General features: G+C 40.9%; 1 protein-coding gene across 2 annotated transcripts in view; it reads left to right on the forward strand.

Moving 5' to 3' along the window:
• Window positions 1-14,349, forward strand: part of LOC136261565 (BOS complex subunit NOMO1-like) — a 49,928-nt gene that overhangs the window by 33,032 nt on the left and 2,547 nt on the right. For both annotated transcript variants that reach the window (XM_066055584.1, XM_066055585.1), the window contains 8 exons: window positions 338-420; window positions 5,877-6,027; window positions 6,074-6,110; window positions 10,499-10,588; window positions 10,660-10,773; window positions 10,879-10,941; window positions 11,116-11,180; window positions 11,247-11,304. In XM_066055584.1, the coding sequence (XP_065911656.1) occupies window positions 338-420; window positions 5,877-6,027; window positions 6,074-6,110; window positions 10,499-10,588; window positions 10,660-10,773; window positions 10,879-10,941; window positions 11,116-11,180; window positions 11,247-11,304 (661 nt within the window). The remainder of the gene's footprint in view (window positions 1-337; window positions 421-5,876; window positions 6,028-6,073; window positions 6,111-10,498; window positions 10,589-10,659; window positions 10,774-10,878; window positions 10,942-11,115; window positions 11,181-11,246; window positions 11,305-14,349) is intronic.

The following is a 14,349-nucleotide window of genomic DNA, read 5'->3' on the forward strand; positions in this document are numbered from 1 at the left end:
GCAATTAATTGCCTTATCTATAAGCTTACAAGAAAACTACCTCAAATCAAGAAATTAGTAATCCACAGTGATGTTTATCATGTTTAGCTGTTACACAATGAATATTTTAAAACTTGATTGAACTGAGATCAATCAATTACTGTGATATTTTAATAGCTAGCTATGTATCACAACAATGAAATTTCTATAATAAACTTGTCTAGGCTTCAATGTATAGTATCGGTATCGGCAAATAATTTCAGTACAAATACTTGTATCGGAAATATTGGTAAAAAGTGGTATCAGTCCATCTCTATATAGGATAGTGTATAATGTGATGATAATTGTTATTGTGCAGGTTGAAGGAGACACTGGAGATCACTCCTTCATCTCAGCAGTTGTTGTTCACACCATCTAATGCAATAGTGACAATCAGTAACGGTAAGTGGATGAGATAGTGTAACTAAACTAGTTACTAGTATTTTAATTTTAAAAATGAAGTAGGGATTTATGCAATTAAAAGTAGTGAAACAAGAGATGAATGATGGTATTACAGCATAGCTCAGTGGGAAAGTCCCTACTTTGGCATTGTTAAAGTACTAGTTACAGTGTAACTTGTGACTGTTCTATTAGAGTATCTCGAGTCAGCCAAGGGGTGTGCAGCTAGCTGGGTGAGGTCATCTTGTTTAATTAAACAACTAGATTGTTAAGAGGTGTGGTCTCTGCACTCGTATCACTATTAGTCCACCTGATCTTTATTTAATGGGTATGGTCGCAAACCTATCGTGAACGGGATCCCAATTGCAAAGTTATAAATATCTAGCTAGTATACCTCTTATAGTAGTGCCGGGAAGACTGAAGTGCTTCTGAAATCCAGCTCTGAAATAGTTCTGTGGCATCTAAATATACTGCCGAAAGAAAAATTAACGCCTCAATATGGTTTCGTTGGATGAAGAAGACAAGCAGCCTGACTGAAGATAAACAAGGCGCAGAGGACCTACACTCATCAGAACCCCGAAAAGGCACATCCCACCGGTGAGTTTATTATTGTGGCATAAAATGGTGGCCGTGCGCTGCTTTGTTTGGCCTCTAGGCTTGCAACTGTGGTCAGTGAGTGAGGCAGTGAGGCAGACCAAATTTCAAGTCTTGGCGATTATTTAAAAAAAAATTCTATTTCCAGTCATTAAAGTGTTTTCTTGTATTAATGCTGTATTTCATGTTAGATGGACTAATATTATTTCATAAAGGTGATTTTCGTGGTGTAAGATGTCCCTACGATGATTTTTTTTGAAGGCGGAATTTTAGACGGCACACATCCTTTTTGGGGGATCCCTACTTAAACAGTACTACCATACTGTTTGATATCCCATTATAAGAGTGATATTGTTGTTATTGAACTGAGGACAAGTGTAATAACAATACTATCATCTGATTATATAACTATTCTATATCTCTGTGCGCTGGAGTTTACAAACAAGTTCCTGTTAGTGTACATGCAATGAGATTTAACTTCATAGCTACTAGAGAGACACTATATAACATTTTACGAAGCAAGTATGATTCACCTTTGTGTCTGGGGTTGGTGGAGTGATGTCACGTAGTGTGCAAGGGCTAAAAGGCTGATAAATGGCAAGAATTAGTCCAAGATAGAACGATGGAACCAGCGGTTATCGGTTTGTCACCATATACTGCAGGGACTGATTCAAATATCGACAGATTGTTTCTTGATATTTGTTCTAAACCATCGCAATATTATTTTGAATTTGAACAGATGTAAGTGCTGTACTGGTGTAATTTTTGAACATTTCCATATTTGGTTATTTGCTCTATTGGTAGCTCCACATTGATAAACAATGCCATTTGCAGTTATGATGTCACAAAGTAGTGATCTCTGCCATTAACCTCATGGTAGCACAGCCTAGCTGAATGGTAGTTATAGCACTATGACTCTCCCACACACTGGGATTTTAATTATTTATTGTTACTGGGCAGATGGCATGCCAATGCGCCCAGGGAGCAAGTAACACCCCAAGGAAAATTACACACATACACATGATTACAGCTATATTAAGTTATATGTCTAATAATTGGTTAGTATTAAAATATGTTAACGTTTTCTGATTCAGTTACTAACGTTGGCAAGTTACTCCAGTCAACAATTGTTCTTTGAAAGAAGGAGTGCTGATAGTATACCTGGATGGATAAAGTGGTTAGGGTGGTTAGGGTGGTGGTGTCTAGTTAAACATTGTGTGGCTAAGAAGTATGATGGTATTGATTGGCTAGATAAGTTGTGGATTTCCTTATAAAAGGTTTACAGTCTGCTAATCTTACGTCTTAATTCAGAGTGAGTGGGCCAGTTTAAAGTTTCTAACATGTTCAATCAAGTTATGTCTTAGAAAGTTAAATACTTGAGATGCTATGGTTGCTGTTTTTGCAATGTGATTTGACCAGGATGAAGTAGGACACCCTAATAGGAATGTCCTTCCCTTACATCTAGAACGTGATTATCTAAATGGTAATTGTGTTGAACTGGGTTTGGTGACCTGGAGTACCTGATTAGTACACACTTAAACTTCATTTGCCAAACTGTGGCCCATTGGGATAACAAGTTGAGGTCATGTTGAAGGATGACAGGATCATTCTCGGATTTAATAACTCAGTATAAATACAGTCATCAGCAAATAGGTGGGTGGAAGATGACACTTCATTAGCAATATCATAATAAATACATTAAAGGACCTAAAACAGTTCCTTGAGACACACCTGATAAGACGGGCACTAATGGAAAAGAAGTACATTAACAACAACAACAGACTGTGTACATTGAGTGAGCCATGGTTTAATCCAAGTCATAACAAGATTATTAATTTTATAATGTTCAAGTTTATTAAGAAGATGTAGATGAGGGACAGTATCAAAGGCCTTGCTAAAGTCCAATAATATTAATCAGTAGGAAATCCGTCATCCATAGCATGGGATATACCCTCTACCAGTGAGATTAGCTGTGTTCGACAAGAAAACCTGGTTATCAATTAAGATGTCATTACTTTCGATATGGTTCATTATGGAGTGAAATATTAACGTTCCATTATTTTACAACATGGTGCTAGGGCAATGGTTAGATGGATCATTACGATTTCCCTTCTTGAACATGAGAGACAGATATTTGTAGTAAGCCAATCAGAAGGAAAGATTCCTGAGTTCAGTGACTGCTCAAAGATAACTTACAAATTAGGAGCAATTTCAACAGCACAGTTCTCTAATATGAAGGGAGCAATTTTGTCAGGACCTTGAACTTTGTTAGGATCAATATTACTTAATATTTGTATTCCACTGATAGTAAATGAGATGGTAGGCATGGGGGGGTGGGGGTGTGATTATTATCATTTGAGTTGGGAATATTCGATGTATTCTCTCTCTGGTGAACACAGGCTAAAATTGATCACTTAAAGCAGCTGCTTTCCCCTTTGATTCAGATGCCAAAGAACCATTCACAAGTAAAGGAGAGACTCTAGATGTGTCTTTATGTTTGGCTTGGATGCACTTGCAGAACTGTCTACGGTTACCAGAGAAAGAATTGTCAAACAAATCTACTGCAGTAAGAACTATGTGCTAACTCTAGTTTGCTATTGACTTCATTTCTTGCTGAGTAGTATGCAGCCCAGTCCTCAAGTTTATTAGCACAATCATAAAGGTGTTTTCTATGTCCAGGATGAGCTATTCTGATTTTTAATGGTTTCTTGTGGTACATATTGGTTAACACTATCTTGTATGCATGTCTTGAAGAGTTGCCACGGTTCTAGTAAGGATCAGATGTCTTTTCTGATGGCTTCAATGTTGCCCTTATGATATAAGAATACAGTATGTTCTGCAATACTCTGGGTTCTATGAGCCTTGACATTAACACTAAATGACACAGCTGCCTCATGATCTGACATTCCTGGAACAACAGATGTTTGAGAAACAATTGGAAAAACCAAATCAGAAATATTTTCATTCCTTATAGTAGATTGTTCAAGACCGCTATCATTAGTTATATCTAGAAATAGAGAGTTTATTTCATGACCATATTTGGTCCTGGTTGACCACTTCCATCTGACCAGACTAGGTTGAAATCATCAGCTAAAATTATATTAGGAAAAGAGGTGGAGCTACTTGTTAGAGTTCTATTAATGATTGTAGCATGCTGTAATTAGTGATTGCTTTTAAGAGTGATTTTGTTGGTACCTGCCCGAGGTGGATAAATCATTACGCTGAGACACCACAGTTCTGCCTCTTCTAATAATCAAGTTAGGCTCTCCATTCTACCTCCTTGTCTTCAATTCTTCATGTAGCCATTTATTTGCTTTGCGTTCTTGTCGAGTCAAATCAGGAGTAATACAGACAGACTTCCACTGGTGTAAATGCGGTGACCTGGCTAGAATTTGCCTCTTGATATCCTCACTTTCTAACACCACAAGTAACAAACAAGGCCATCCATGTTGTTGGCCAAGACATTTAATAGATATAATTTGTATATCAAGGCCAAGTGCATCTTTGCAAATAGAAGAAAAGGTGTCTTTATCTTTGGAATCCTCAGGTAACTAGGTTGCACTTCCTACGATTGCTGTCCTCAAGTTTGTTCACTGTTTCTACGACAGAATGATACAAGGTTGGAGACTGTACAGCTTGAGACGACATGGAACTTAGTTTAGACTGAAGATTTTTATTTTTTCTTGTATGTCATTTACTTTACTGGTTAAAGATGAGACACTGCTTATCATGGTTCTCCTTACTAAGAGTTTCAACTTGTTGCAATGATGTACTTTTCTCTTGTATGACTTCATCTAGTAGACTGATTTTGGATAAAAGGTTAGTTTCCAAAGATTGAATTTTGGACTCAAAGGCAGAGTACAATTCTTTTACAATTTAAAGGCAGAGGGTAAATTTTGCATACAATTAGACCATAGAAATACTCTATTACTTGTGAGCTCAGCTAAGATGGTGCATTGCTCGAGACTTATTGCGTATGTTCAGTGTTGTACCATCTCGCACCACAAACACTCCAGAACATCATCAGTGACAGCTTCTTCACAAATCCCACACTTGTCATGGTCTATCTTGGATGACAACAACAATTGGCTTCTGGGGTACTTTGGTCGAAACATTGTAGCCATTTCAATCAGCCCCAGTAGACAATAAACTACACGGGAACAAAAGAAACGCAATGTAAATAGAACTATCCTTTAATGGTACTGTTTCAGACCACAGTACCAAGGTTCTCAAGTCTTCTGGGGCTAGTTATGACCTCTTGGTGAAGAAGTCACACCAAGCACGATGAAAAGTAGCCCCAGTGGGTTGCTGTACTGCGACTTCTCTAGGTTAGTTCAGGATATTATTTAGTTTCTTCAAAAGCCAAGAAATATGCAGGAGGTGATAAAAGGTCATCCACCTCCCTCGCCAAATTTTTTTTAGTTATACATGCACTTACACACAAGCAGGCATACTCCACGTAGTCTACTGTGCTATGTGCACACTACACATGGAGCAGCAACAGCAACTACAAAGAGGCTGTAAGCATGTTGACAGTACCCAGTGAAGTGCTACCCAAGAGGTAGGACATATATCAGTAATACGTAAGTAAGATCCTAAAAATATTCTTAATAAACATCTCCCTATAAGGATATATCCACCGTGAATGACTGTTAGTGGTTGTGTGATAACCATGACAACTATGACAACTGTTAGTACAATTTGGTGGCCTCCGCATGTCATTGTTATAAGTACAATTACAGTATAATATATTGAACTCCATTGAATGTTTGTACAGTAATTATCATCTCACTTATAATATTATAGTACATTATGTAATTGACATAAGCTTGTCCTATCCCCTGACTAACCCTCCTTCCTTACAGACTGTCCTCAAGTTGTTGCACCATTTTATGGTAAACAAGGCAGGGTGATCAGAGGTCATGTGATCCCTCCACTGGGTGGGGTCACCATCACATTATTCTCGGAACAGATTGGAACTGTTACCATGGTAACTGATAAAGACGGCACCTACAGGTATGTCACTTCACTCTTGCTTATATTCGATGTTGTGTTTCCATAGTTACGGTCCAATACTAAGTGATCTTGAAGTTACTGTGGTAAGTATTGCTAAGGCTGGTAGTACAGTGTATCACTAAAGTATTTGGATCCCATTTATCAGAGGTTAACTACTCTAATAGAACATACACATTTGATAAAAGCTCTAATAGAGTAGTCACTAGATTGTCATGGTCCTTACAGTGTGTTTGATAGTCATGTCAAAATATGTATCAGTTTTGGAATTATCTACTTCACAATTTTTGTCAGTTAATATTATAAAACAAGGAGGTTTGGTTGTGACAGAATTAGTTTGGTAAAATTGGTTGTCAGTGGCAGTAAACTGTACTGAGTTTAGTAGCTATTCACATTGACCAGCTGTGTGGTATTGTGACCAGTTGTGTGGTATTGTGACCAGTTGTGTGGTATTGTGACCAGTTGTGTGGTATTGTGACCAGTTGTGTGGTATTGTGACCAGTTGTGTGGTATTGTGACCAGCTGTGTGGTATTGTGACCAGCTGTGTGGTATTGTGACCAGCTGTGTGGTATTGTGACCAGTTGTGTGGTATTGTGACCAGCTGTGTGGTATTGTGACCAGCTGTGTGGTATTGTGACCAGTTGTGTGGTATTGTGACCAGTTGTGTGGTATTGTGACCAGCTGTGTGGTATTGTGACCAGCTGTGTGGTATTGTGACCAGCTGTGTGGTATTGTGGTATTCTTTAACATAAAATGTGTGCAATTTGCCTATCACCGGGTATTGTACAAACATGTTGACATCTTATTATGTTGGCTGTGCTTATCCAAGCCCAGCCAACGTGATAGCCACAGTCATCTTATGACTGTGGCTATCATGTATCGAGCATTATGGTCAATCTACCTGGCCAAGCAGCTTCACTGCACCCAATTTCCACAAAATTTTAACTTTACATCATAGTAGGCGTACATACACACACGCAACACACACACAATGAGAATATGGAGCAACATAGATACAATGAACATATCAAGCAGTACATGAGCTATTAGTAGAGATTATTGTGCAGTGGCTGCCTTGTCTGTATTAGAGATGTTGGCGTGAGTTAGGAGTGCAGGTACAAAGTGTATCATTGCTGGGGAGGAGTTGGTACGCATTGCCACTCCATCTCTCTAATATATTTATTAGCCAATCCAGTATCCCTGCTGCTGCTGCTGCTGCTGCTGCTGCTGCTGCTGCTGCTGCTGCTGCTGCTGCTGCTGCTGCTGCTGCTGCTGCTGCTGCTGCTGCTGCTGCTGCTGCTGCTGCTGCTGCTGCTGCTGCTGCTGCTGCTGCTGCTGCTGCTGCTGCTGCTGCTGCTGCTGCTGCTGCTGCTGCTGCTGCTGCTGCTGCTGCTGCTGCTGCTGCTGCTGCTGCTGCTGCTGCTGCTGCTGCTGCTGCTGCTGCTGCTGCTGCTGCTGCTGCTGCTGCTGCTGCTGCTGCTGCTGCTGCTGCTGCTGCTGCTGCTGCTGCTGCTGCTGCTGCTGCTGCTGCTGCTGCTGCTGCTGCTGCTGCTGCTGCTGCTGCTGCTGCTGCTGCTGCTGCGACTTCTAAAAGTGTGGCTGGAAAAATTGATGCTGTACCTTAGTTCCAGCAAAAGGTGGCAAATGGTGTTTGTCAAATGCTGCATGTCTAATGTGGGAAAATCTGCCACCCTTGGACACTGGTGAATCATCTTGGAGTGGTAGAATTGCTGAAACATAAAGTTGAAGTACTCTGACAGGATGTACCACAGCATGGCCATGTCTAAAAGGATCAGTCTTAGACTACTCTATCTGCACAGTGTATCTGTCCCCAGCGAACTGTATGTGCAGCCAAGTCAGATGTGGAGTAGCAAATTCGCTAGCTCTGAAGTACCCATAAAATGCTAGCATGAAGGCTGCCCAGAGCAAACGCTTCTCAAGGGGAAGAACGAAGGATCCAGACTAAAGTTATGACTTCAGACATAGTGCTTTCCAGGGCATAGGAAGGCTAGCTACCAATCTAGGTCTAGGTATGCGTCTGTGCATGCAAAGGATAGTTTCCAATTAAGGAAAGCAGTTGGTGTTTGGTGCATTTTTATCCTTAGTGATTGTATTGATAAGATGAAGTCAGTATTTCACTCCAGTGAGATACTAGCTGTCATGTTCTCAGTGTCAATAACTATCCCCCTGGGTCAGGTTGATGGGCCTTCAATCTTAGAAGTCTTGACTGGAGCATTATTATTGTTACATAAGGAGAGCATTGCTTGCCGACTGTCTGAGTATTCCTTTGTACTAGGTGAGCCAGCAGAAAAGAATCTAGATAATTGAGTACATGATGTACCCCATGGTTGTGCTGGAGGGACCAGTGGATGGTGTCAGCTGACTGATAAAATAGAAAAGGTACAGATCGAAGGCCAAAAGGAAGGCAGATGTCAATATAGAATTGGTCTTACCATCGGATGTCTAGAAGGTTCCAGTCTTCTGGTCTCACTGGAATGAGATGAAATACATTCTTACTTAGGTCTATTTTTTGCCTTTACGGTTCCTTTACCCAGGGCAGATATGATAGCAAATGCATCATCAACTGAGCAGTAAGAAAGTGTGTAGTCCTCTGGAGTTATAGTGTCATTGATGCTGGGTCCATAGGAGCAGACAGATGATAAATTGCACGCCAGCCACCATCATGTTTAGGGACCAAACCCAGTCCTGAGCAACGGAAGTTCAGAAGCAGTGGGGTCTGAAATGGACTCAGCATGCAACATGTAACACATGTTGCATTCTGCAGTGATGTTGGCATCCAGTATGCTCTATGGTTGATCAGGATGGAGCACAAGTTCTTTGTGGTGAACGTGCAAGTTAATTGGTGTGTGCAGGGCTGTGAGTTAAGATGATGTGCACCATTGTGCAGGGGATATGCTCCAAAGTTGTGGTATCAGGAGTGTATGAGTATTCTAACCCTTTAGTGTACAAGGTGTGTTCTAAAGGGTTAGTATAAGAAGTGAATTGTGAGTTGTCTAAACCTTTACTGTACAAGTTGTGTTGTAGTAGTTTAATGTGTGGGTGTGCTAAAGCTTCGGTGCATGAGGGGTCTTCTAAAGCTTCACTACCAAAGGCATGGGGAGAGTAAAGGTTGAAACTTGGATAAAGGGCTGTTTGAATATAACCAATGGTTTATGAGGGGCTTGGTCACGCTCGATGATGTGTAGTCATCATGGCCTGAAAGTGGCCTCACTGGTTTTAGGTGGCTGGTCTCCTGTCAGTACAGGAGATACGAGAATGGGGGCCCATGCATGAGAGGTAGATGTGTTGAAAGTTGCATGCATTTCTGATGCACTACCCATTGTTAAAATCACCGCATATTTGAGCTCTGGATGTCCTGCAATTTGCTGGTCTAGAATGTTGCAAGCTGTCACAAAAGAGCAAGTGAGGGCAGTTGTCTAGGTAGTGGTTCTTAGCCCCACAGTAAGGGTATGGCCATCATTGTGTAGTGTTGAGATTGGACATGTTCTCGTACCACAATTCTTGATGGCGCTGGTCCCAACGAAGGTAGGGGTTGGAAACAGCCATTGTACGAAACTGCCCGTCATATCTGAGCCAAGCCTTCATTGGAAAGGTGTGGCTGCTAGACTGGTGGCTGGACTTGGTTGAATGACTGGACTTGCTGATATAGCAATGGTTGTGCTGGTATAGTATTGATGCTGTCTGCTGGGGCAACTGTTGATAGGTGGCAGTGCTGTAGTGGGCTGCTGAACTAGGGGGCAGCTGCAGGTTGTGGGCAGGTGGCGGGCTGAGCCTGTTGGTTGCCATCTATTGAAGCAGGAGACAGAGCCTGAGGCATTGACTGGCCAGTGGCCTGGTGCAGAAATTGATTGAACAGCTACACAAGGTCTGTTGAATTGGCAGCTGTTGGCAGTAGAGACTGCTGCGATGATGCAATCAGTCATGTCGGTACAGACAAAACGTTCAATGGCAGCAATGATGTTACTGGCAGTGACGCTGATGAAATCACCGACGGCACTGTTACAGTTAGTTGTGGCAATGATGATGGTGGCAGCGGAAACAGTGGTAGCTGCTGAGTAGCTGGTGGTGGTGACAGTGAAGGTAGGTACTAATTGCTGAGTGGAGTGTGCTCCTGCTGTGGCAATGCTGGATCACTCTGTCGTTGTGAGACAGGTGTCATGTGGATGGTGTTGTGCAGCCATTAAGCCATTATAGCCTTGGTGCCAGTTGTCACAAGGTGTCTGGAGGCCAAGTGTAGGCATAATACTTTAGCTGTCAACCGCATTAGCTGGGTGACACTAGCTTGCATCACGTCCAGAGTAGCTGGAGGATTAGTTCAGCAAGATGTTTTTAGCATGATACTTTGATTTCTCCAAGGATACTATACCTGACTCGAACAATTTCACCAGTACAATGTGTGGTATATATTGTACAAACATGTGTTAAATGTGTATTTGTGTTTACACTACACAGACTGCTTCAAAAGAGAATCATTATTTTACTGCCAAACAAGATGATCCTTATTCCTTTACTACCGTGAAGATGTCTGGGGTTAAAGTGAAGGTATGGTGTGCGTTTGTATGTGCATGTGTGTAGTGTCACTACAGTTATCTTATTTATGTTCGGGTATATAGGTTGTTGATGAAAATGACAAAGCCTTACCGGGAGTATTGGTGTCACTGAGCAGTGCCAGTTTCCGCAGTAACAACTTCACAGACACGACGGGGACACTAACCTACACATCACTGGTGAGAAATAATTGTCATGTGATGTCACCTGGTGTTGTATGACATCATGTGATGTCACCTGGTGTTTTATAATGTCATGTGATGTCACTGACGATCTTACCACAGACCTCTGGCCTATATCACTTGAGGGCATTGTTGAGGGAGTACACATTTGATCCAGTTACTCAGGTATGTATCATCTCAACCCCAGTGGTTTTAGGTAATTGATGAAAATGTTAGATAAGTAAGTTGTTTGAACTATATGTAGTTTTGAATTCTAATAGAAAAAAATACGCACATTCAAACAATTTCAGACAAACAAAGGATCTCCTAGCTCATGTTGTGTGTATGTGGTATGTGTAGGAGTTTGAACTGTCTAGTGGTGAGAGTTTTGATGTGACGTTTATTGGGAAAAGAGTAGCTTTCAGGTACGCACACCAGAGATGTTTGTATGGTATTACCAACTTGTTGTTGTTTGTTGTTGTTCTGTTTAGTTGCTATGGGAAAGTGTTTACACTCAGTGGCCATGTTGTGGAGGGAGTGTCTGTACAGGTCAGTCTAGTTGCTATACTACACCACAACAAGTGTGCATTTTATAGGAACTAGAATTATGTGATTTCCATAATATGGTTGTAACTGACATTTTGTAGTAGAAGTTCACTTGGAGTGGGACACCTCTCCATACTAATTTGGTCATGCCATCTCTAAGACTAATGCTGTCAACCTTTTCGTTTATTACTGCAACACATAGTTCTTACATGCTCTATCATACAATACAATACAAAAGTGTTGTGCTGTGCTTGAAATTTGATCAGATGTCTGACATTTTCTGACCAAGATTGGTGTTTGTCCAAGCATGTTCCATTTTTAGTTAGAGGTGTACTGATAGAGAAATTTTAAACTGATCTGATATAATCCAATATAGGCTACTTGGTCTAAGCACTGATACCAATCCAATATTATATAAAAAGCAGCCATGGGATGAATGAACTAGAAACACAACTTGAAATAACCAGCCACCTTTATTAAATCTCTGGGAGCATGCATTAAAATATTTGTGGGTGTCTTACTGTCTGGGTTGTTAATTGAGGCCACTCCACCATAGGCAGGCAACCAAGCATTACCAATGATGTAATAAAGGTAGCCATTTAGCTTGGAGGAAACGAAATGGAAACTTTTTAAGATACACTTAGAAGTAATGCAAAGTACCTCACCACTATGATATGGTTGTAAGTATTGAAACAGCTATGGCTTCTTGTAGAGTAGCACTTTGTTTCAAGTAGAAAACTACTGTTTCCCCAGCCTTGTTTGCTGTATGAGTATAATGTGGCTCAATAGGGACCCGCCGATTGTGCTCATTGTTTTGCCTATTATGCTTAACTCAATATTTATACCTCATTTCCCATGTTTTTCTAGTAATTTTGTACTTTATGGGATAACAGTAAGTTGCTGAAGCACAGACTCTAAATCCTTGCTTGTTAAAATGCATGTCGCAGAAAAAATCGATACACTCTAATAGAACAGTCAGCTGTCTGATTATTCTCTGACTGTTCTATTAGTCTTTTTCTGTGATATGTATTTTGATAAGCAAGAATTTATGGTAATGCGCAAGTGTTCAGCAATACAGTGCATTTTGTGTATCACGTATCACCATCAATAAACTGTTCGATACGATACTGTATCACGATACTATAATGAAGTGGTCATGGCTAGTTATAACTGGCATATTAGCAATAATTGTAACAATATCCAATTTATCTGTACCTTGAAGAGCCAACACTGATTCTACATTCACTGTGTATACAAATTTCTTAGTTCAGTTATTCAGAGAGTGATGATAAACTACAGTATGACAAATAGCTAGTGTGTTTAGTATGAAAGCACATCTCTACCTGCCTCTATTACACCACCCAGACAATTAGCTACAGATATTGCACTGGCTGCGGTTTTGTGCAGCATAGCACAAGTGCCGGTGGCCAGGACCACTACAACACCTCACCTAATAGGTGGAAAGACACTTCACAGATCACTCGAATTCTTTTATAGCCTGACATGTAAAGGTCGATTGTGGGCCATAACGTCACCAATACGTATAATGTTTACCAAGCAGCCAATGGCGATCGAAAAAGCCAACGCGGTGGCCACAACTCTAGTTTACTTATATATAAACGTACTTATACACCTTACTAGTCTGGTGCCATCTTAGCCCAGATTAAACTGTAGTCCACTTCAACAGTGACTCAATAAAACTATTATATTCTCACCTTTACGTTCGATTGTGGTAACCAGTTTTTGTCATGCCACCAGATTCAAGTTTAGCCAGTGCGAATAGTAAAAATTAGACTAGTATCGTTTAGTAGTTAGGTTTTGTTTACTTAAACCATCTGTTTAGCTGCTTTTTTCACTCAAGAGAATCACTATGGCAATTATTCTGGCGCTTAGTCTATATGTGACCCAGTCTGAGAAAACTGGTCTTATCGCCCATGTCAGTAGATTCGATTTTCACCCAGGACACAAAGCTACATGAATAAACTATCTAATTCCACAATCAAAATCAGCTAGACTTGAACGGTCTGGTTTTGCTGGCTGCTTTCCCCAAACCCAGTGACGATCCGTACATGCGGTGTGGGGCCTTAATGGAGCCCTGGTCAGCCTGGGGATGACTGTATGTGGCTGTACAGCTCTGTGGTGTTGAATAAGTATCTCTGCTATGAATTTCCTTTCATTTTAGCCAATTTTGAGACCTCAATGGCCCAAAACTTGGCCTAATTCATCCCTACGCCTTGCTTTTCAATTTTTGAACACCATCTTGCCCGCCTTCCAGGCCCCCCCGCCTCCCACCCATTTTGCAGCTCACCTGATACAGTCAACCTCGGTTTTAAAACTATCTAAAATGGCGGGAAACTTAGTTGTTGGTTACTTGGTTTTTTTTTTTTTTGGTTTTTTTTTGTTGCTTGCACAATGGATGCTGTGAAAGGTAAGGAATTGGTATAAAATGTGTGAAAATTTGGTACACATAGCTTCAACCATTGGCAAGCTACAACACACTAAATACTTAAAACTGGTCTTTCTCGATACTTTTAAATAGGCGATAAGACCGATTTTTCCAGACTGGGTCACATATGGCGATTGAGTGATCATGCCAGCATGTTGAGCACTACATGATGAGAGTCGAGCAGCGAATGCAGGTTAGTGATATAACCCATAGCGTACTAGCTTTCAATATCTCAGGTGGCTGCAGTACTGTAGAGGGAACGTTTTCGCAATGTTCGGCTTGGTTACCCACAATCGATGTTAGAAGCCTGGCCTTTATATGTATTACAGCTGTCTTGTGAGACTCTCCCCACCTATTAGGTGAGTGGTACATAACAGTTATACAACGTGCACTAGTGCTCTGCCTGTATAAACGTACTTGCCTTCGGGCCTAACAGCCCTCAGGCTCGTGCGTTTATATCAGGCAAAGCACTCGTGCCCATTGTATAACTATATAATAAAACAGTTAAGAAGATACTTCTGTGCGTTATTAGTGGGTTAAAGCGTTTTGTTTGAGGTACACCTCCTTAGCAGTGCTTAGCAACGTAATTACAAAATATTACA

Source organism: Dysidea avara, chromosome 7 (genome assembly GCF_963678975.1).
Source record: "Dysidea avara chromosome 7, odDysAvar1.4, whole genome shotgun sequence".
NCBI classification, from domain to species: Eukaryota; Metazoa; Porifera; class Demospongiae; order Dictyoceratida; family Dysideidae; genus Dysidea; species Dysidea avara.